Source organism: Morus notabilis, unplaced genomic scaffold (assembly GCF_000414095.1).
Source record: "Morus notabilis unplaced genomic scaffold, ASM41409v2 Scaffold449, whole genome shotgun sequence".
NCBI classification, from domain to species: domain Eukaryota; kingdom Viridiplantae; phylum Streptophyta; class Magnoliopsida; order Rosales; family Moraceae; genus Morus; species Morus notabilis.
The window spans coordinates 379,378-399,751 of NW_010357144.1; the positions used below are offsets into that span (position 1 = coordinate 379,378).

Sequence of the window (20,374 nt, forward strand, 5' to 3'; positions counted from 1 at the left end):
TTACCCTTAGAGGAATGCTTGACTAGTCTCCTCCTAGAATCCCTTAATCTCCTTCTTCTTCTTCTATGGTGTGCTAGGGGCTCAAGTTTTGGAGAGTGGGAGAAAATATTTGAGAGGAAATGGTGTGTATGGCCGGATTTTTGATGTGGAAAAGGAGAGGAGAAAAAAAATGAAGCTTATCCTATGATGGTTCCTTTTATAGGCAACTTGGAAATAATTTTTTTTAACATCACATCAACTCCTTCAATCAACCAAATTTTGGTTCAATTCTCCCCTTTCTTGGCCGGTTATGGAAGGAGAAAATGAGAAGCAAAATTGTCATTAATTCCCCTTCAACCACTACCATCACATCACCTTAACATAAAGTCCTCTTGCACACTCCACTAGCCAAATGTTTGGCTCTATTTTTTTCATGCATGGCCGGCCAAGTGGAGGAAGGGAGAGAAAAAAATCTCACCTACCCCATTGTACTCTTGTCCACTTTCTTAAGTTTCCCTTAGAAACTGATAAAAATTATACTGACTATAAGAGAGTAACTTAGCTAACAGGAATTCGTTCCCATTTCTGACGGTTCCTTTTTCTACTGCTTATTTACAGTTAAATGTTAAATCCTTGACTGCTTTGGATATCACATTAAATTCTTATTCGCGTAATATCTTGAACTGTTTACAGTCTTGAAATTAATTCTAGACTGAACAAATTCTAAATTTAACTATCCTGCGTTAATTTTCAGAAATGACGTTGTTTCTGACGGTGTCAACTCCCGAGTTCACATTATACCCTTCTACTATGGGTATTTATCTTCTGACTTTAACCTAGCTGTCTGGCAATTAAGGATTTTCTCTTTTTTTAAAAATGTCAGTGCGTTTTTTTTTTTACACTGCTAACATCATGCTGTGTTTAGAGATTCTTGAAATTAAGATTCTCAAACTATACTTGTACTGAAAATTATTCCGCCTTAAAGTACGGCAAGAATTTATCGATCGAATTTACTTGATCGAAAACATGAACTTAACATGAAATCTGCTACAGAATTTAGGAATACATCTATTGATTCCATAAATCCTTCAGTCACATAATATTTTCTAGAAAAATCCTTGGCTTAAATAAATAAATTGTATTATTTAAAGTCTGGAATTTTCTCAGTCATTACAATGGTAACTTCGTACCACCCCAAAACGCTTCCTTAAGTAGCTTAAGCAACATATATGTCGGAAGATTTGTTGTTCATCTCTTCAGGAATCAGGACCTTCACTACGTGCACCAATTAATTCACCTATAATTCTAATTATTGTCACTGTAGTTCTCTTACTTTGCAGCATTAATACATCCAAAAATCAAAAAGTACGCAGATCTACCGGTTAAAAAAATCACGTAAAAATTAAAAAGTACGCAATTCTACCAGTTGAAAAAATTTAGTCTACCGGTACGTCAAACGTACCAGAAAATTTCCTAAAAAATTAAGTGGGGAGAAAATGAATCAAATAAAAATGGCTGGAGTTTTATGAAAGGGAAAAAAGCAGCAATGGGGGTAGATTCAACACAAAATATTTAAGTGGGATGCATAAAAAAATAACACCAGAACATGTAGACCAAATTTAAAATTAAAAAAAATTTGAGGGGCACTTGACCTGAGTGGTCCTTGAGTGGATCCATCATGCCCTTTGCATCGGACTCCAATTGACGTTGAAAGGACCATAATTGAGCAAAAATAATGTTAATGTAGGATATGTTGTAGGATAAAAATTCCAAATAGCATATATTTCGTCGGATCATTTTGTTGGACTTTTCTCCGTCCGTCCCAGTCCTCTCACTGTCCCTTAAATTGATTAGGACAGACCACCTAGATATTTTTTGTTTGTTTCTTTCTCAGTGGAGCCCGCCAGACGAGGAAAATCTGGCTTGATCGTCTATTCAATGAGTTCCTTTCGCAACTCCATTTTCCGTACATCTTCGTCACTGGCCTCCATTTCCTTATATCAGCAATATCATATGATTTTCCCCAACCAACAACAAAATGGTTTTCATTAACGCTTGCAACAGAAACTTTCTGTTTCTCTCTTTGCTTTTTTCGGTCTGCCTTATTAATGTTGGAGCCATTGACCCGACTTACCTCTACAAGTTCTGCACAAACACGACCCTTAATTACACCGCAAACAGCATCTACCGATCCAATCTCAACAGCCTTCTCTCTTCCCTCTCTTCCAACGCAACCCGCGAATTCTACAACGCCTCCGCTGGCAACGTCGTCTACGGCCTCTTCCTCTGCCGCGGTGATGTCAACGCTACCGCCTGCCGAGACTGCGTTAAGTTCGCTGTCAAAGACGTCGTCGAACGGTGTCCTACGGAGGAATTGGCAATGTTATGGTACGATGAGTGCCTGCTGCGCTACTACAACACCTCTTTCTTCGGCCAAGTGGCTACAAGGCCCGGCGTATATCTTTTGAACACGGCGAACGTCACTGATAAAGACCGGTTTACCCGGCTGCTGAACAACACCATGAAGGAGGCGGCTGTGGAGGCTGCGAGAGGCGGGCTCGGGGAAAAGAAGTTTGCAACGAGAGATGCAAACATCAATGGGTTCCAGACTCTGTACAACCTGGTGCAGTGCACGCCGGACCTGTCGGGTGAGGACTGTGGTACATGTCTAACGGAAGCCATAGGAAGACTTCCCGTGTGCTGCGATGGGAAGTTAGGGGGAAGAGTTCTGTTTCCCAGTTGTAATATTAGGTACGAAGTCTACCCTTTTTACAGCCAAAATACATCGTCGCTGCCCCCAGCGGCGTCCCCTCCAGCTACGCTGCCACCACCCAGTTCCATTACGCGTTCCGGTAATTTCTTTCCATTTCTTTTAAAAAGGAAAAATAGTTTTTTTTTATTTTAAAAATCTATATAATATACAATAAATAATTGTTGCCGAAAAAAGATTTTTTATTTTTTATTTTTAAGTAGATAATTATTGGTGCATGCTGCTTGGAAATGGAATCTATAACTATTAGTTTGTCTCTGTATAGCTTGTAAGTTAATATAATCCTGTATTTACTTATAATTCCATAATGATTTAATTAAATAGAAGGATATTGTAATAACTAGTAATAAAGTTTTCTTTTTTTTAAGCAGCAAAACACTAGAAAAGTAATTTGGTTATTTCTCGTTATAATACCATCTACACAGATAACTAAACACTAAGGGCCTGTTTAGTTCGTTGATCGAGTTTTTAATTCGAATTAAGATGTGACTTTATGTGAGAGTTTTTTACTGTAGTAAAAAAGTTAGATGTGACTGTTTTTTAGAATTTTTTACTGTAACAAAATTCGGATTCTAAATTCAAATCGATAAAATAAATGGAGGAGCGTAAAAAGAGACCATCAACGTGTCAGTGAAGTAAGAAGGATCCCTTTTTTCTTCTCCTTTGAGAAGCTATGTAGGATTTGATACTCCAAAGCTAAAGCTGAAAGTTTGGGCTGATTGGCCCATCTGAGTCTGAGCTTGCAACTTGAAGAGAATATCGGGCCGGGCCGACTCGGTCCTAAAAATAAGAAGATCGGTCTAGTTTGGTCCTAAAGTCTGACAGTTCTAGGGTCAGGCCGGGCAGAGCTAGTCTAACCCTGACTTTTACAAAAGAAAAAATGAAAATTAAATAAAATAGAAGCACTTCAGGCCGGCTTGGCCCGGCTCTAAAATATTTTAAGGCGTAGTGTCAGCCCAACTCAGCCCAGAAGTTAAGGGCGGGGCGGGCCGAGCGCAAGCCAACAATGACGGCATCAAGCCGTAGCCCATTTAGCCCGATCCAAACTTACAACTCTATCCACAGCCACACTTTAAAACCCTTGTCATGGATTTTCAAAATAATAAAGGAATAGAAATGGAATGATACCAATGATTTTTTTTTTTTTAGCGAACAAAATACTAAAGAGAATTAATGGTCTACAGTATTATTATTTTAATTTGTTTTCAATTTCATTCTTTTTCATTATATTCATTTACAATTTGTTAAAGGCGCCGTTAATGTTTCTTCTCTATGCGAACACTGGGGCACGTTTCCAATTTCTAATGGGATTTCTCTATGTATAACATCAGCCAGGAGGGGGGAAAAAAAATCTCAGCTTAAAGTTTTCAAATTAGGAATCATGTTCTTACCTTGCTTTGAAAATCTAGGAAATTGTTGCCAATGTCTGCTTATGTTTCTAGACCTTTACGTAGACTTTTTCGTGCTCATATCATTTTCTGGTCTTCAATTGGCTCATCCAATTAAATTTAATTTCTTGCAATATGGGACTGGCTTTCCCTCCTTTTCGGCTATGAAATACCTTTATTTTTTTGGGAGTCCTGCTTCATTCAAGGGAATTGTGTTCTCACCGTTGGATTAATTTTTCAATAGTTAGATATGAAGTAGGAGTAGTTCTGTGTGGCGCGCTGTAAATTTTTAATATTGACCTACACAAATCTTACTGTTAAAAAACTAATCCAACAGTTAAAACAATTGTTTCTAATGGTGGAGCAAAATAGCATGCTCCATAATAAAGATTCCCTATTTTTTTTCCTTCGCAATTCATGTTTATATATTGTTTAGATAGATGACCTGTTCGTTCAAGATTATACCTAATTTGATATTTTTGTTGTTTGCAGGAAAAAGTAAAATATCGACCGGAATAATTGTGGCCATTGTTGTCCCAATTGCTGTTTGTATTGTAGTTCTGTTAATATTTGGATTCTGTTTCCTACGGAAGCGAGGGGAAAAAAAGTACAACGCTGTAGACAACAAAAATGGTAAATGACAAATTTAAGTTTAACATCAAAAACTTGAGTTGTCTTTTATTTGTCACGTGTGTACACAACAAATTGTAAGTAACATTCGGATCGAATATGCAGATGGTGAAATTACAACAATTGAGTCCTTGCAATTTGATTTGGCCACAATCGAATTAGCCACAAACAAGTTCTCAGCTGAAAACAAATTGGGTGAGGGAGGATTCGGTGAGGTTTTCAAGGTATGTCTCTCATTTGTAGCATATCACTTGTATAACCAATGTTTGAAAATTGTAGTACTAGAAACTCTCCTTAATTATTTTAAAATACATTCTTAGGGCATACTTCATGACGAAAAACAAATAGCTGTGAAGAGGCTATCAAAAAGTTCAGTGCAAGGAGCAGAAGAATTTAAGAATGAAGTTGTACTGCTAGCTAAGCTTCAACACAGGAACCTTGTGAGATTATTGGGATTTTGTTTGGAAGGAGAAGAAAAGTTGCTCGTCTATGAATTTGTTCCCAACAAAAGCCTTGACTATTTTCTATATGGTGACCTATAAATTTTGGCAAATCCCCCTTAGATGCTTATTCTTTAGGAATGTATCTAATTGTCTTTTCAAATTGAAGCAGCTCAAACTTTTTCTATTAAATGTGGCAGACCCTGAAAAACAAGGAGAATTGGATTGGTCAAGACGGCACAAGATAATTGGAGGGATTGCTCGAGGAATTCTATATCTTCACGAGGACTCTCAACTTAGAATTATACATCGTGATCTTAAAGCTAGTAACATATTATTAGATGCTGATGTGAACCCAAAGATTTCTGACTTCGGTATGGCGAGGATTTTTGAAGTTGATCAAACTCAAGGAAATACAAGTAGAATCGTTGGGACATAGTAAGTTCAACTAATTTTTCTCATCAAATTAAAACATGACAAAGACCAAGGAGTAACATAGAGTACAGACAAAAATCCAACATCAATAACTGATATATTATTATACATTACTATTTGCAGCGGTTATATGTCTCCGGAGTATGCAATGCATGGGCAGTTCTCTATCAAATCAGATGCGTATAGTTTTGGAGTTTTAATCCTAGAAATTATCAGTGGCAAAAAGAACAGTAGTTTTTACCAATCAGACTACGCGGAGGACCTGTTGAGCTATGTGAGTATTCTATATATTCCTATGCTTCAGGTACACAAAAATGCGAGCACTTTTGGGATGACTCTCGTATAATAAATTATGTACATGCAGGCTTGGAAGCTTTGGAAGGAAGGAACTCCCTTGAAGTTGTTGGATCCAACATTGATGGATTCTTATTCAGAAAATGAAGTTGTTAAATGCATCCATATTGGTTTACTATGTGTTCAAGAAGATCCCGAAGATAGACCAACCATGAAAACAATAGTACTCATGTTTAATAGTTACTCAGTCACACTACCGGTACCTGAAAAGCCAGCATTTTACAATAGAACGGAGTCGGACATGCCAGCAATGGAAATGAAGTACGATCAATCTCCGAGTACTGCAGGATATCCATTATCTGTCAATGAAGCATCAATAACCGAGTTATACCCTCGTTAATTAGTAATTAGACTAAATTTGGTTTCTGTATTAAGTTATGTACGTCTAGGAGCATAAGTTAATGCTTTCCAAGTAACTTCGGATAGGACTTCCGGAAGCTTAAAAATAATGGAAACTTTACTTATTTGTTGCTAGTTAGATCAGTTTAATTTCAAAACAACAGTAGAAGCTCAAATATAGGTACATATATGTAAATATATAAGCTTTTCAAAGGTTATTTTTTTTTAAATAAGAATCTAATTTCACTAATTATTATATATATTTTTTAGGTCAACGGTTAATTTTTTGATCAATATACAAGATAAATTAATAATACACATTAATTTGTAAATATTAGAGTAATTATTAAAATTACACCATATATACATATACATGTGTGTGTATTAGTTTGTGAATACCACTAGAAATGAGGTGAAAAAGGATATGCATACATATATAGATGAGTTTTTTATGTTATTTTTTAATCGGTGGTTATCATTAAATATAGTAATTTGATAACGTGACGTAATAAGTATTCAGCTCCACTAATTGTTATAAATTTATTTAGTTAATTATTTAATTTATTATAATCATAAAATTAATATTTTATGATTAAAATAATATTATTTATTGATGAGTAAATAGCAGAGTAATAATTAAAATCCCATGTATATGTATATATATATTCCTGACAAAAATTTGCGCGAACTGTTTTCTGATTCTAAACGTGGTTTAATACTTTTTTTTTTCCCGCTGCTGTTCTGGTCTTAAACATTTTAGGAGCTCCATTTCCTACTGTAAATTAATTAAATTGATGCTGAAAAAAGAGCTTTACAGACATCAACCGGTCATGAGCGCCATGAATCCATGACTCGTTTCGTTTAATTTCATATATTGCCATAATTATTATAGTTATTATATTATTTTCTTAAGAAATGACGAGTAAGAACAGTTTACAGGGAAAAAAAAAAAGGAGGAATATCCGAACATAGTTAATATTGGTCAAACAAGAGCATCAATTAATTAAAAACAAAAACAAATCCGGTGACATGTTTACCTATCTTCATGTGCACCGAAGAAGACTATTAACAAAAGTAGCATTCTCTAATTAAAAACAAAAACATACACATCTTGTTGTTTGGAATCTTTATTATTATTATTATTATTATTATTATTATTATTATTATTATTATTGTTATTTAATTTAGAAATGGCGTACTATTTGAACTCTACATCATTTTATGAAGTCATGTGCGAAATTATTCTACAACCACCGTGGTTTGAATATTGGTCCCGCAAGATATTTACAAATTGGGACCCATCAACAGAGACGTCCTCGTATTTAAAGCTATCGGGAAAGTTCAAACAAATAGATGCCTTGAAAATCCAAATCAACCCTCGTTCAGGGGGCAATGGGCATTAATTTCTTGATGCAAAAGTCCTGTCAGTCACCTTCTTGTGTGGGCAGATATGGGTAGCAAGCTGAAGCCTTCAAAACTGACTTTTCAAAAGACTTATTTTTACAAAGCCTCCTTCCACAAATTCACATTTGATAATTTAATCCAAAGTCCCTAACTAATGTAGACTGGAGAGGCGACACCCACGTTTCCCCATCTTTAATCTATACAGGTTCATGAATTTGAATTGAAATATGATATTTTTTAATAATTTTTTATATAAATAAAGATACGTTTGTAGAATAATTTTTAACGTCAATATTACGCTATATATGTATATGTACAAATTTTGTTAAAGAGTAATGATCGTCATTTTCTTAAGTAAATTTAGGGTCTGTTTAATTCGTGATTTAAATTTTTAATTTGAGTTAAGATGTGATTGTATTTAAGAGTTTTTTATTATAGTATAAAAATTAAATATGACTATTTTTAAAAAAATTTTATTGTAATAAAACTTAAATTTTAAACTGGTAAAATGAATAGACTTAATAATATTTTACTATTCCCTTCACCTACAGTGACATATCTATCAAACTTACCTTTTTGACTTGTCACTCATCAGCTGCGTCAAGACGCAAGCAAAGCTCGCTGACAACATACATGACAATATTGATCATCATAATTAATTTCTATAGCTCCAATATATATCGGTATCATAAAAATAAAAAAAATAAAAGAAAAGAAAAGAGAAATTTCTTGTGAAGAAAATGTTTCCTGGCAATTGCCTCTTTGCCTGCCTTGTAAAGCTGTGTTTGCTCATCCAGATCGTCGTAGCGGCCCCTACTTACCGTGAACACGCCTGCACAGACTCCAAGACCGGTACTAATTTAACTGCAAATACCACCTACTACTCCAATCTCAATCTTCTCCTTTCCTACCTCACCTCCAACGCCACTATTAATGGAGGTTTCCACCAAACCACCGTAGCCGCGAACACTGCGGACGCCGCTACTGGCCTCTTCCTCTGCCGCAGCGACATCGCTGTCACCAGGCTTTCCACCTGCCAAGAATGCGCAGGCAATGCATCCAGAGAGGCGCTACGGCGTTGCCCCACGCAAAAGCAGGCGGTAATATGGTACGACGAGTGCTGGATTCGGTATGAAGACGGCTCCTCCTTTTACACAACCCCGGGGGTCGTGCCGGCTACGTCCCTGCCCAGCAACCAGAGCGTGGCGGATACTGAAGCTGACCGGTTCAATGACTTTTTATCTAACGCGATGAACACGGTGGCGGATAAGGCGGCAAATTCACGGCAATTACAGGGGAAGAAGTTTGGGACAGACGAGGAGGAGTTCACAAGCTTGCAAACGTTGTACAGCCTTGCTCAGTGCACACCAGAATTGTCGGCAGCGGAGTGCAACATGTGTTTGCGGAGCGCCATCGGTTTCTACCCGAGTTGCTGCGGTGACAAAGAAGGTGGGACTGTTTTCCTGCCGAGTTGTGTAACCAGATATGAGTTTTATTCCTTCTACAACGTCACTGGTACAAAGGCTGTTTCTCCACCTCCAGGTACGAATATCTGATAATTATTTTGATTTCGCTACTGGAACTTTGGATAGTGGAGGGGGAAAAAAAAGTGAAACCTCAATATTGTGACCATAAAGAGCTACGAATTTCCATGATGAAACAAATATTGTCTTTTGGGGTTGGTAATAATATGAACAAGTGTTAAACTTTGAGCAGGAAAAGGGAAAAGCTCTTCAACCACAATTATTGCTATTGTTGCCCCAATTGGAGTGGTTATGGTGTTCTTCATCATTGCTTTCTTTGTTCTCCGTAGGAAACAAAAGAAGAGATACCTCTCTGTTCGGCTTGACAGTGGTAAAAAAAAAAAAAAAAAATCAAATTAACATCCATGCCCTTTATATAATTCCAGTGCTGTATTTTTCTCTTTATGTAATATAAGTGCTTAAACTATAAAATTATTTGTTCTTGGTTTTTGTAGTTCGCTATGAAATGGAAAGGGGAGATAATCTTCAATTTACTATGGATGAAATTGAAACCGCCACGGACAACTTTTCAGATGATAACAAGATAGGGGAAGGCGGATTTGGTGAAGTTTACGAGGCATAGAAACATTATCTACGCTAAAATGAATAACAAATTACGTGCGAAAATTTTATAGTTCTCATTTTGTCACTCTTTTATTTTCAGGGTACTCTTCCTAATGGACAAAAGATAGCCGTGAAAAGACTATTAGGAAGATCTGGGCTAGGTGCAGAGCAATTTAAAAATGAAGCACTTTTGGTAGCCAAGCTTCAACATAGAAATCTAGTAAGGCTATTCGGGTTCTGCTTGGAAAGAGAAGAGAAGATTCTAATCTACGAATATGTGCCCAACAGAAGCCTTGATTACTTTCTATTCGGTATGACAAATCTGTACTTGTTTTTGGCACTTGTAACATCTTAACAGCAGATTACAAGTTTTCTATTTGTTTGTTAAAGACAATTAAGTGTTGAAGTGAATAGAACAAATCAACTTCATTTTTGAGTTCACGATATCTAAATATTGTAATTGGATTTCAAATTTTTGACATGTGTGTAGATCATGAAAAGCGAAGCCTTCTAGATTGGACAAGACGGTACAAGATTATAGGCAACATTGCTCGAGGGATCCTTTATCTCCATGAAGATTCTCGACTTAGGATCATACATCGTGATCTGAAAGCTAGCAACATTTTGTTAGACAATGATATGAACCCTAAAATCTCAGATTTTGGCATGGCAAAGGTTTTTGTTGTGGACCAAACTCATGGAAGCACCAATCGTATCATCGGAACATAGTATGCTGTTAATTCCTATCTATACCTTTTCTCCTACCAAGAAGCTTATCAAACACAACTTATCTGCCACATTGAATTTTTTATTTTATATCATTTGATTATTTAGATTGCATTCTAATCGTAATTATGTCTTCTTTTCATTTCCTCTATTACCGCATTGACCATGTTGTTTTGTATGTGTAGTGGCTACATGTCTCCCGAATATGCAATGCATGGACAGTTCTCTGTGAAGTCTGATGTGTTTAGTTTTGGAGTGTTGGTTCTTGAGATTCTCAGTGGCAAGAAGAATAATTTCTTACATAATCAATCACATGGTGCTGGAGACCTCTTGTCCTTTGTAAGTGCAGATACACAATACATTAATTTGATTAGTAAAGCTAGAATAAGTCTGTGAAGGATAAATTCACAAAAGCATTTTTGTTTTTTTTTTTTAAATGAGTGACCTCTTAGGAGAAAGATTTTAATTACTACAAAAGAAAGTGACAGAAAGGAAAGAAAATTCCTGCATCTGAACATCACCCTGAACTTTGCAGGCTTGGGGACATTGGAAGGAAGGTACTCCCTTAGAGTTGTTGGATCCAACATTAAGACATTCCTTCCCTAGAAATGAAGTCATGAGATGCATTCATATGGGATTGCTATGTGTTCAAGAAAATCCTGCTTTAAGACCAACAATGGCAACAATTGTTCTCATGCTCAACAGTTACTCTGTCACTCTTCCTGCACCTCAACAGCCAGCATTTTTCCATCGTAATAGAATGCAGTCAAGCGCGGCAGCAAAGGATCACGAATCTGATCGATTTACAAGCAAGTCAATATCATTGTCCGTTAATGATGGATCGATGATTACTGAAGTATACCCCCGGTAGTATAATTGTGAAAACTCTTGTATAAATATATTATCTGTATATTAGTTTTGCACGTAATGAGACTTCTAATACGGCATAAATAGACACTTATAATGAAATTGGTAAAAACTTAAAGCTCTTATTGTGTTTTCGTTTTTGCTTCAACATGGTTCATAAGAATTTAGTCTTTGTTCTACAAGGACGAATCTAGCTAGGGCCTTGATCATTGCACTACTATAGGCGTTGGCTGGGTGGGGGCATGAGAACACCACCCAGTGGCGGAAGGAGGTGGGCTCTATTTCCCCCCTATATTTTTATTTGTTATAATTTTTCAAAAAATTTCATATCTACCTCCCTTTATTACTAAAAATTTCAAATATATCTCCGAAAAATCTAATCTCAATTGTTTTTTCTTTCTTATTGTTCTTTTGATCTTTTTCTATTAAGCCTTATACTTTTAAATGTATCTAATTGAATTATATTTTTCTAATTTACTCCTATGAAAACATTTTTTTTATTTCAAATTTGTCCCTTGTAAAATACTTTTTCATATAATCTTTATTATATTAAAAGTGAGCCTCATAAAAAAAAAAGTTGATGTGATCCATTAAAATAATTTTTGTTAAATGTGTTTCTAATTAAGGATTTTTCTCTCTCAATTACTATTTTCTCATAAACACATTTTTCTCTAATTTGTCCATGTTCAAGCAGTTTTTTTTTCTTCAAATGAGTCCCTATGTACTTTAACAATATTTGTTTCTTACGTCACTCTAAACTATATTTTCTTATACATATTATTTACTTCCTAAATGATTTTTTTATCTAATTTACCTATTAAAATCTTCATTACTCAAATATATTGTACTTATCTACACATGTATCATGTTCATCCAAAAACATAATTTGATTGAAAGGCGCATTTCAAATAATTTTGCTTAAATATATTCTTTTTACTAAACTAAGAATAATAAAAAAAAAATTAAACTCTTCAAAATTTTGAGTTAATGTGTCAGAAAGTTTAATAAACTGATAGATTTACACATGTACTGCTGACCCGTGCCTGGCCTTAAATTTTTTAGACTTAGAACTGGGCTGGACCAACCTTCTCTCTTTTAAGGTCGGGTCGGTTTGACTCAAAACATCATATTTTTTAAAATTTTTTTAAAGACTTGAGATAAATTAAAATTAATAGGCCAATAGTTTACATAAGTTAATAAATAGGTCAAATTACTGTCTTTGTCCATAACTTGTCTGGTTGTGAACCATAAATTGACAAGTTATTATCCATAAATCACGATTTTTGTCCATAACTTGTCTGGATATGAATCATAACTTGATAAGTTTATCCATAATTTATCTAGTTATGAACCATAACTTGACAAGTTATGACCTATTAATTTTTATAACTAAAAGTTGACATATATACTTCCTTAAGCTTTTCATATTGACATATTTTCTACTATTTCCGTTTTTTAAAGTTCTTTATACAATTCTAAGCTAGCCTTAAATTTTTTAAACTTAAAACCGAGCTTAAACGACCGTCTTTTTTTTATGATCAGACCAATCTAGTTTGAAATTTAGTTTCAAACAGACGGGCCGGAGCGGCCGGCCCAAATTACACATCTAGTTACAGAAAATGAAATTGATAAATATGTTTCATGCCAAATCCAAGCCTGCGGATGGCAAGACGGAAAAGGACAAAACAAAATTCCTTTTTTTTTTCAAAAAACAAAAACAAGACTTTTTTCAGAAAAGTTTTAAGATAAGCAAGACGGAGCGGTTTAATAATAAAAGCTAATATATCCGTTAGATGTCGCTTTCTTTTAATACGCATATGGTTTTTTTTGACTTTTTCCTGTTTTTCGAAATTCAAAATCCAAACGTCTATTACTTCCTCTACACTACTATACTAGGCAGCTTAACCTTGAAGTCATTAGCATTAACCCAAATTCCAACACACTTTTCACAATTGTCTCTTCTTTTTCTTCTTCTTTCTCTCGGATTTCGTTCAAATTCTGTTTCCAGAACAATAAAAAATTCCCCCCCGATCTAATGGGTGCTTCTGGAAAATGGCTAAAATCTCTCATCACTCTCAAAAAAACTTCTTCAGATGACCAAGTAAGCTCGATTTTCTCATCCTCTGTTTTTTTATCTTCCTGTTTTACTTGATTCTGATTTTTTTTTTTCTTTTTTTGGGTGTAGGAGAAGATTGGAGATAAGGGCAAAAAGAAGTGGAAGCTGTGGAGGAGCTCATCGGAAGGGTTTGGATCGAGTATGAAGATGGGTATGAAGAGAGGCAACGTGACGGAATCAGAGACGTCCGTTGCTTCCTTTGTCGCTGATGAGGCCTTCGCGACCGCCATGGCCGCCGTGGTTCGAGCTCACCCTAAAGATTTCATGGCGGTTAAGAAGGAGTGGGCTGCTGTTCGGATCCAGGCCGTGTTTCGGGGCTTTCTGGTACTTTGATTTCTCTTTCTCTCTCTTTAGCTTGGAGTATGCAATTTCTTTGTCTCCCCCAATTAGCTTATGGTTCTAGTTGTACTCTGTATTTTCTGATCAAAATGAAACTTTTTATTTAAACATTTTGTGAAATTGACTTCGATAAAGAAGATTTTGAAAACTTACCTCAAATTTCAATTAAGCATAGCATAACAACTTAGATTAATTGAATTAATTACTTATTTTGTTAGATTAATTGAATTCATTCAATTTTTGCTTTAATTACTCCTTTAGTTAAAAACAATGAAGATAAGATTGTGAAACTTAGATTAATTGAATTAATTAATTCTGATGTTAGAATCATTTACAAGAGGAATTCACAATCAACGTTTTTTTTTATTGCTTCTGTATTCAAGAAGCAACGAAGAGAAGATTGTGAAAGTAAACCGGCTAAGTTCAATATAGCTTCAAATTCAATTATGCTTTCCTGTTCCACATTTTAACTGTGTTCATGCCCACACTTCACGGGATAATCTTTGCAGGCAAGACGGGCTTTAAGAGCATTGAGAGCACTGGTACGGATTCAAGCCATATTTCGTGGCCGGCAGGTGCGAAAGCAAGCCGCTGTCACTCTAAGGTGCATGCAGGCTCTGGTTCGAGTTCAAGCCCGAGTACGCGCCCGCTGTGCTAGGATGTCTCCAGAAGGCGAGGTTGCCCCCAAGTCATTCAACGAACATTGCTACCCTATGGATCCCATCAAGCAAGCTGAGGTGTGTCCTTTTTTTTTCCGGAAGTTCTTCATATTAGGCTTTGTGATGATGCTAATTTAGTATCTTAAACATGTTCCACATATTAATGAGCGAGAAATGATTTTTGCTTGTTACCACTCTCTGAATAATTGTTAGCAAGGATGGTGTGATAGTCCTGGAACTGTGAGTGAAGTTAGAGCACAGCTACATAACAGGCAGAGAGGAGCCATCAAAAGGGAGAGAACAATTGCATACTCTCAATCTCAACAGGTAATTTTATTCATAGAAAAGGGCTATTGCTTATTGTTTCTTATGAATAGAGTTTGGATAAGCTTATTTTCTTGCTTTCAGAGATTGAGGCCAAGTGCCAGTCCATATGCAAGGACAAACCATACAGTGAAGCCTCTTAAGCATGAGAAGCAAGGGAAGAACAATTCGGAATTGAGCTGGTTAGATCATTGGATGGCGACCAAGCCGTGGGAAAACAGGCTGATGGAAGGGATCACCCCGGAAATGACTCCTTTTTCTAGGAAAAGTGAAGATAAATCATCTTCTTCCGGACAAGATTCAGTGGAAGTGAGAAGGAACAATATCACAACCAGGATTTCAGCTAGACCACTTGTGGAAAATCAACTAGCTCAGTCGACTTCTGCCCCAAGTTCCGAGTCTCTTTATGATGAGACCTCGGCATCAACTTCTTCTTCATCTGCTTCTCCAAGTCTGATGTTTAGCAACAGTGTCAAGTTGGAGAAAACAGAAGAAACTAATATGCGTAAACCGAGCTACATGAATCTCACAAAATCAATCAAGGCGAAGCAGAGAGTTTCCAAGTTTTCATCTCCTAATATGCAGAGGTATTTGACGGAAGAGTTTCCATTCAATAACAAGTCAATGGCATTTTCTAATGGGGACACCAGAAGCTGTGCAGGTTCCAATCCTTCAGTTAATTTCAGCAAAGATCTGTGCCCCCCAATGTCGGCTTGCAGATTAGATGGTGTAAGATCCAGAAGACAATAAGGAGATCGACAGTTGCCATGGTTATTCACTTAGCTGAATTTGTGTATTTGAGTTTTGGTCCAACAGCTTGTTGTCATGTTTACGTTTATCGATGTTGTTCGAAGTCGTAATACTTGCATTTGCATACATAGGCTTACTGCTGAACTAAAACAAACTGTAACAGAATATCAGTTGTCACATAGATAGAGTATAGCATTTGGAGTGAGAGTGGTTATAAAATAGAATCAACATGTGTATTTGGCTTGACGTTTGAGAATGAAAAAACTCTTATTCATGTTTATCTTTTGTTGAATTCTATGTATGGACAGACACGAAACTGGTCTTGAAATGGGCCTAGTTCTCTAGCAAACACTGTTCTTACATAACAATTTGTGTTGGGTTTGAAATCTTGAATCTTTGCCCACAACTATTGGACGTGAATGGCCCATTGTAGCGAAAGCTTGTCTTCATACGGCAACTGTCACTACTTATGGACCCGAATCTAAGTGATCTATCTATGACTAGGATGAAGCTTTGGTGAACTAAGTGAGTCTTCATACGGCAACTGTCACTACTTATGGACCTGAATCTAAGTGATCTATCTATGACTAGGATGAAGCTTTGGTGAACTAAGTGAATAAGCTCAAACTAGATGGTTTGAACCAAAATTTTAATTTTTGTGAGGAAAAAAAAAACTGTAGCATAACCGTTTAAATAGGGGTTTGAACTTTACCAAACATGCTCGAAAATATCAATAATTCATTTTGGTGTAGTAAGTGTCTTTAACCATAATAATTGTATTTGTCTCAACGCCATAAGCACTTACATAGAGATAATACTAAATTCCAATCAAGCAATAGGGACGATAGGAACAAGCATAGAATTGGGACTTGAAAACAAAGAGTAATGTAGAATATGACCATCTCCAATCTCCACCATGAGCCGACAAAACGAAAACATTAAAAATGGAGAAGAGAGAGGAGATGGGGACAAAGCAAGATGATGAGTTTTAAAATCGGCCAGCCATATCAAAGGGTGGCAAAATTGCCATCCGCAATTACATGCTAAACAGCCCAAAAGAAGAAAAAGAAGGATTTCAAAAGAAAACGAATCTGTCTAGCTTTAGCAAAACATTTAAGAGCTCGGACAGGACTCTATAGTACTTACTACCCCACCCCCCACAAAAAAAAATAAATAAATAAATAAATAAAACCAATGTTATGCTACTGTTCCATCCAATGGTTGGGTTTTGATTTCCATAAAGCAGTGAAAAACTGAGAACCCCAACAAGGATTTTCCGGGTTTTTGTTCATATCCTTCAAAGGAGTTGCTATACCCTACTAGTTTGGTTCTGATTCCTGAATTGACTTCCGAAGCTCGACTTTTATAAAAATGGGAATAATTAGCATGTAAAGAAGAGATATTGCCAAAAGATAATATTCCTGGACCAGCCAAGCACAAGCATTATCACACCATCCATAATTGCCCATTAGCCATTTTCTTATTATCACCCTTTTCCCTTTTCCAATGAGTAAATACTATTTCAATCATGTTATGTTAATCACGGCTTTGCTACGACGCTGCTTTTACTCGTTTAAGCAATACCAGTGATTAAAAATGCCTTGGATCTTAGATTAGTCTGTATGTCCACTTTCATGTAGTCACACACACATGTATATATATAGATATAGTAGATATGATGTATTTGTAGTTCATGCAGAAAAGGACTAATTATGTGGCCATACATATATATATATATATAGGTGATTAGATATCACTATCATCGAGATCATTTTCAATCAATCTTTAAGCAATGAAGTAGATAGGATTGAAGAGACAAAAGAAGGAGAAAACAGAAAACTAATAATATTAATAATGATTTAAAAAATAGATAAATTTGTTGCATGGTTATCAAAATAAGCCACAAAAATGAAATTGGTTCAAGGGTCAATTTGTTACAAAACTGATTTTGAGGACAGAAACATAGGGGAAAGTACTTAGACATAGTATCTCAAATCCGTTAAATGTTTGACTTCTATCTACTCGATGGCCTACAAAAGGACATTGGGTGACGTGAGAGTATATGCGCTAACAATGGCAAGAAATCAGGATGCCCCCAAAAGCTGTAAAAATATTTATATTTGGATGCCCGCAATTATTTTGATGGGATAGTACTACTCATATTGAATCGAGTGATGAAGGACAAATAAAAGGTATGGGAGAGAAATTTAAAGAAAGCTCAAGTCCATTCAGTTTTTGAGTAAATTTGTGAACTTTCTTTCATGAGGGGGTTGCCATGAAGAGAAGGAAGCATTGTGGGGCATTACTACTGATCAGGCCATGGCCATGGGGTATCTCATAAGAGAGCTGCTTTTCTTGCTTTGCTCCTCTTTTATGTGGGTCACATTGCAATTTTTGTTTTATTACATTATTATAGTCTATATATAAATATATGATATATAATCAATTTCACTTATGCCCCTAAACTTTAGAGTCCGTTCTCATTTTATCTCATTGAATTGTAAAAACTCCTATATTGTCTTTTGGATTTTGAACTAGTCACATTAGCATTCTCCATTCAAATTTATGTTTAAAATAATACTGAAATAAAGGGTTAAGTGCATTCTTTTCTGTTTGTTTTTAAGGAAAATTTTATACGACTAGTGACAGTACTTAATCCCTCCTTTTTCTGCATGTTCTAATGAAAATTTTAACAGCAAATGTTAAGTAGGAATAATTCATAATTTAAGAGACAAAAGTGAGAAGATTTTTAAATTCAGGAGGATAGACAAGAATAATCCTATATACTATATATATATATATATATATATGTGTGTGTATGTATGTATATATATTGAAGAGAAAGTTCACCTCTGCTTTCTATAATATCATTAGAATTAAATGGTACTGGCATATACTCATCAGACTTAATATGTATGTTTCTCCCACATCATTGGTGACCATGATTGATTCAAGAAAGAAGGTAGAATATTGAAAGTTACTTTAGCTTTTCACTTTTGTTTTTTTGTTTTTGTTTTGTTTTTTTTTTTTTTTGGGCCATCAGTTAATCCAAGGCTCCTCTTGCGAATATACTCATTTGTGAAAAAGTTGATTAGTTTTTTTCCCCCGTTTCAACTACACAACCTAGAGACAACCAAAAGAGGAACTGTTATTGGATATTGTTTTACTTCTTGTCTAGGAACGTATATATTATGTTACATTTATATATCCTTAATTGCCCATTTAATTTGCCTCTCATTTTCAGCTCCATATATAAAACGTAGGCTAATTAAATTGAAAATCAAGCATTTTAAATGGACATATTTTCCTCTGGCTTGTTCACCATCAATTGAGTTCATAATGTTAATAAAGAAGTGCGAGAGAGTAAAGAAGGAAAAAAAATTGGAAAGAATGCCCTGCTGTAATAAGTTAGAGGACAGTCAATGCCTTACTGTTAAATATTTTTTAGAAGATTCAGCAAAAAAATATTTTTTAAAAGAAAAAAAATTTGAACATTTGACTTTGTCAAATAGAAAGAAGAAAAATGAAAGGCTGAAAAAGACGCATACCAAAATCAATCTCCTCTCAATAGAGGACAAACAATTACATAGTCCTCATAATTCTTTCATGTACTTGTTTTTGATTCCTGAAGAAGTTGGAAAAAAACAAAAATCTCTTACAGTTGGTGTCCCTTGATAGCTGAACAAAAGAAGCAAAAGGGGTTTGTTGCAATTTATTGTTGCATGTGCAACAATAAATCAAGAATCTTGAATATTTTGGTCTTATTTTCCTTCCATCGTAAGCATTCCCAGCAGGCTCATACTTTTTTCCTTTCAAAAGCAAAATAAAAAAGCTAGCTAGCCAGTATTATATATATATATATATATATATGTATGTATATCAATGAGAAGTCCAAGGTGCTTTTGCAGACTGCAGTTTCACCACAAGAAAGCATTGCTTGAAGATTAATATTCCACCTTCAAATTAAATTGCACTTCACAAAATATTTTTATTTCATGCCGACACATATATATACATAGTTTTCAGCTTACAATATTGCTATCTGATTAATTTAAAGATAAGTTTTAATTAATTAGTAAATGTATTATTAATTCTTACCCTTTACTCTATAATGTTTCTACTACATCTATATATATATATATATATATTTTATGTTTGCATGTAATAGAAAACTGACATGCATTTATATAGGATATAATGATAGTTTATTTTTATACAAAATCCAAAAGGAGATAAGAAATGTATATCCTATGACCAGCATAGTTAAAAAGTCAAGAGTATATTATATAGTATCTCTCAAAGATGACCAACAGGAAAAAGAAGTTAATATAAGTTGTAGATTATAGCTAGGTTGAAGATACTATATTAAGGTAACTATAAGAAGGAATGGACTTGACCAATAAAATGTTTGATAAGTAGAGATTAGTGGCCTATATTCTTTAGTTATTATACTAGACAATGCAGTCGTGTTTGATCATAGGATTCTGTTTTTATATATTAATATTATTATATTAATATTCATAAGCGTTAGTTAGTATCCCCTATTATATTATATATATATATATATATACACACACACACATGTATATGCTCGTCTCAAAAGCATCCAACAATATCAGACAAAAAAGCCTAATCAATCAGTGCAATATATATATATACGTTAACATGAGGAATCGTTTGATAATAAACAGAATGTAAAAGCCTACTTTTTTGGCTGTTTTCATACTTTTAACAAATTAAACTAAACGTAAACTCAAAGCATTCTGA

General features: G+C 35.0%; 3 protein-coding genes across 4 annotated transcripts; all 3 read left to right on the forward strand.

The window, feature by feature from the left end:
• The first annotated feature begins 1,941 nt into the window (after positions 1 to 1,941).
• LOC21396656 (cysteine-rich receptor-like protein kinase 25) lies at positions 1,942 to 6,470 on the forward strand. The gene is made up of 7 exons (XM_010089420.2): positions 1,942 to 2,831; positions 4,630 to 4,770; positions 4,873 to 4,991; positions 5,088 to 5,298; positions 5,408 to 5,645; positions 5,766 to 5,916; positions 6,007 to 6,470. The coding sequence occupies exons 1-7, from the start codon at positions 2,018 to 2,020 to the stop codon at positions 6,334 to 6,336; spliced, it is 2,004 nt and encodes a 667-aa protein (XP_010087722.1). The 5' UTR covers positions 1,942 to 2,017; the 3' UTR covers positions 6,337 to 6,470.
• A 1,908-nt stretch (positions 6,471 to 8,378) lies between these two features.
• LOC21396658 (cysteine-rich receptor-like protein kinase 10) lies at positions 8,379 to 11,674 on the forward strand. Of its 2 annotated transcripts, XM_024166993.1 has the most exons (7): positions 8,381 to 9,281; positions 9,456 to 9,593; positions 9,718 to 9,839; positions 9,927 to 10,137; positions 10,317 to 10,554; positions 10,738 to 10,891; positions 11,088 to 11,671. In XM_024166993.1, exons 1-7 carry the CDS (start codon positions 8,480 to 8,482, stop codon positions 11,421 to 11,423), a joined length of 2,001 nt encoding a protein of 666 aa, XP_024022761.1. In that variant the 5' UTR covers positions 8,381 to 8,479; the 3' UTR covers positions 11,424 to 11,671. The 2 variants fall into 2 exon arrangements, with proteins under 2 accessions (XP_024022764.1, XP_024022761.1); XM_024166996.1 differs by lacking the exon at positions 9,456 to 9,593 and having other exon boundaries at positions 8,379 to 9,281; positions 11,088 to 11,674.
• A 1,628-nt stretch (positions 11,675 to 13,302) lies between these two features.
• On the forward strand, positions 13,303 to 15,864 carry LOC112091961 (protein IQ-DOMAIN 1). The gene is made up of 5 exons (XM_024166841.1): positions 13,303 to 13,520; positions 13,605 to 13,859; positions 14,384 to 14,611; positions 14,747 to 14,860; positions 14,942 to 15,864. Exons 1-5 carry the CDS (start codon positions 13,455 to 13,457, stop codon positions 15,605 to 15,607), a joined length of 1,329 nt encoding a protein of 442 aa, XP_024022609.1. The 5' UTR covers positions 13,303 to 13,454; the 3' UTR covers positions 15,608 to 15,864.
• The last annotated feature ends 4,510 nt before the right edge of the window (positions 15,865 to 20,374 follow it).

Bases quoted from the DNA above. Each gene is read 5' to 3' on its own strand.
- LOC21396656 (XM_010089420.2), top strand. From the start codon at position 2,018: ATGGTTTTCATTAACGCTTGCAACAGAAACTTTCTGTTTCTCTCTTTG. The intron at 4,771-4,872 runs GTAAATGACAAA...TCGAATATGCAG, and splicing joins CGCTGTAGACAACAAAAATG to ATGGTGAAATTACAACAATT. The intron at 4,992-5,087 runs GTATGTCTCTCA...ATACATTCTTAG, and splicing joins GATTCGGTGAGGTTTTCAAG to GGCATACTTCATGACGAAAA.
- LOC21396658 (XM_024166993.1), top strand. From the start codon at position 8,480: ATGTTTCCTGGCAATTGCCTCTTTGCCTGCCTTGTAAAGCTGTGTTTG. The intron at 9,282-9,455 runs GTACGAATATCT...AACTTTGAGCAG, and splicing joins GGCTGTTTCTCCACCTCCAG to GAAAAGGGAAAAGCTCTTCA. The intron at 9,594-9,717 runs GTAAAAAAAAAA...TGGTTTTTGTAG, and splicing joins CTCTGTTCGGCTTGACAGTG to TTCGCTATGAAATGGAAAGG.
- LOC112091961 (XM_024166841.1), top strand. From the start codon at position 13,455: ATGGGTGCTTCTGGAAAATGGCTAAAATCTCTCATCACTCTCAAAAAA. The intron at 13,521-13,604 runs GTAAGCTCGATT...TTTTGGGTGTAG, and splicing joins AAACTTCTTCAGATGACCAA to GAGAAGATTGGAGATAAGGG. The intron at 14,612-14,746 runs GTGTGTCCTTTT...AATAATTGTTAG, and splicing joins ATCCCATCAAGCAAGCTGAG to CAAGGATGGTGTGATAGTCC.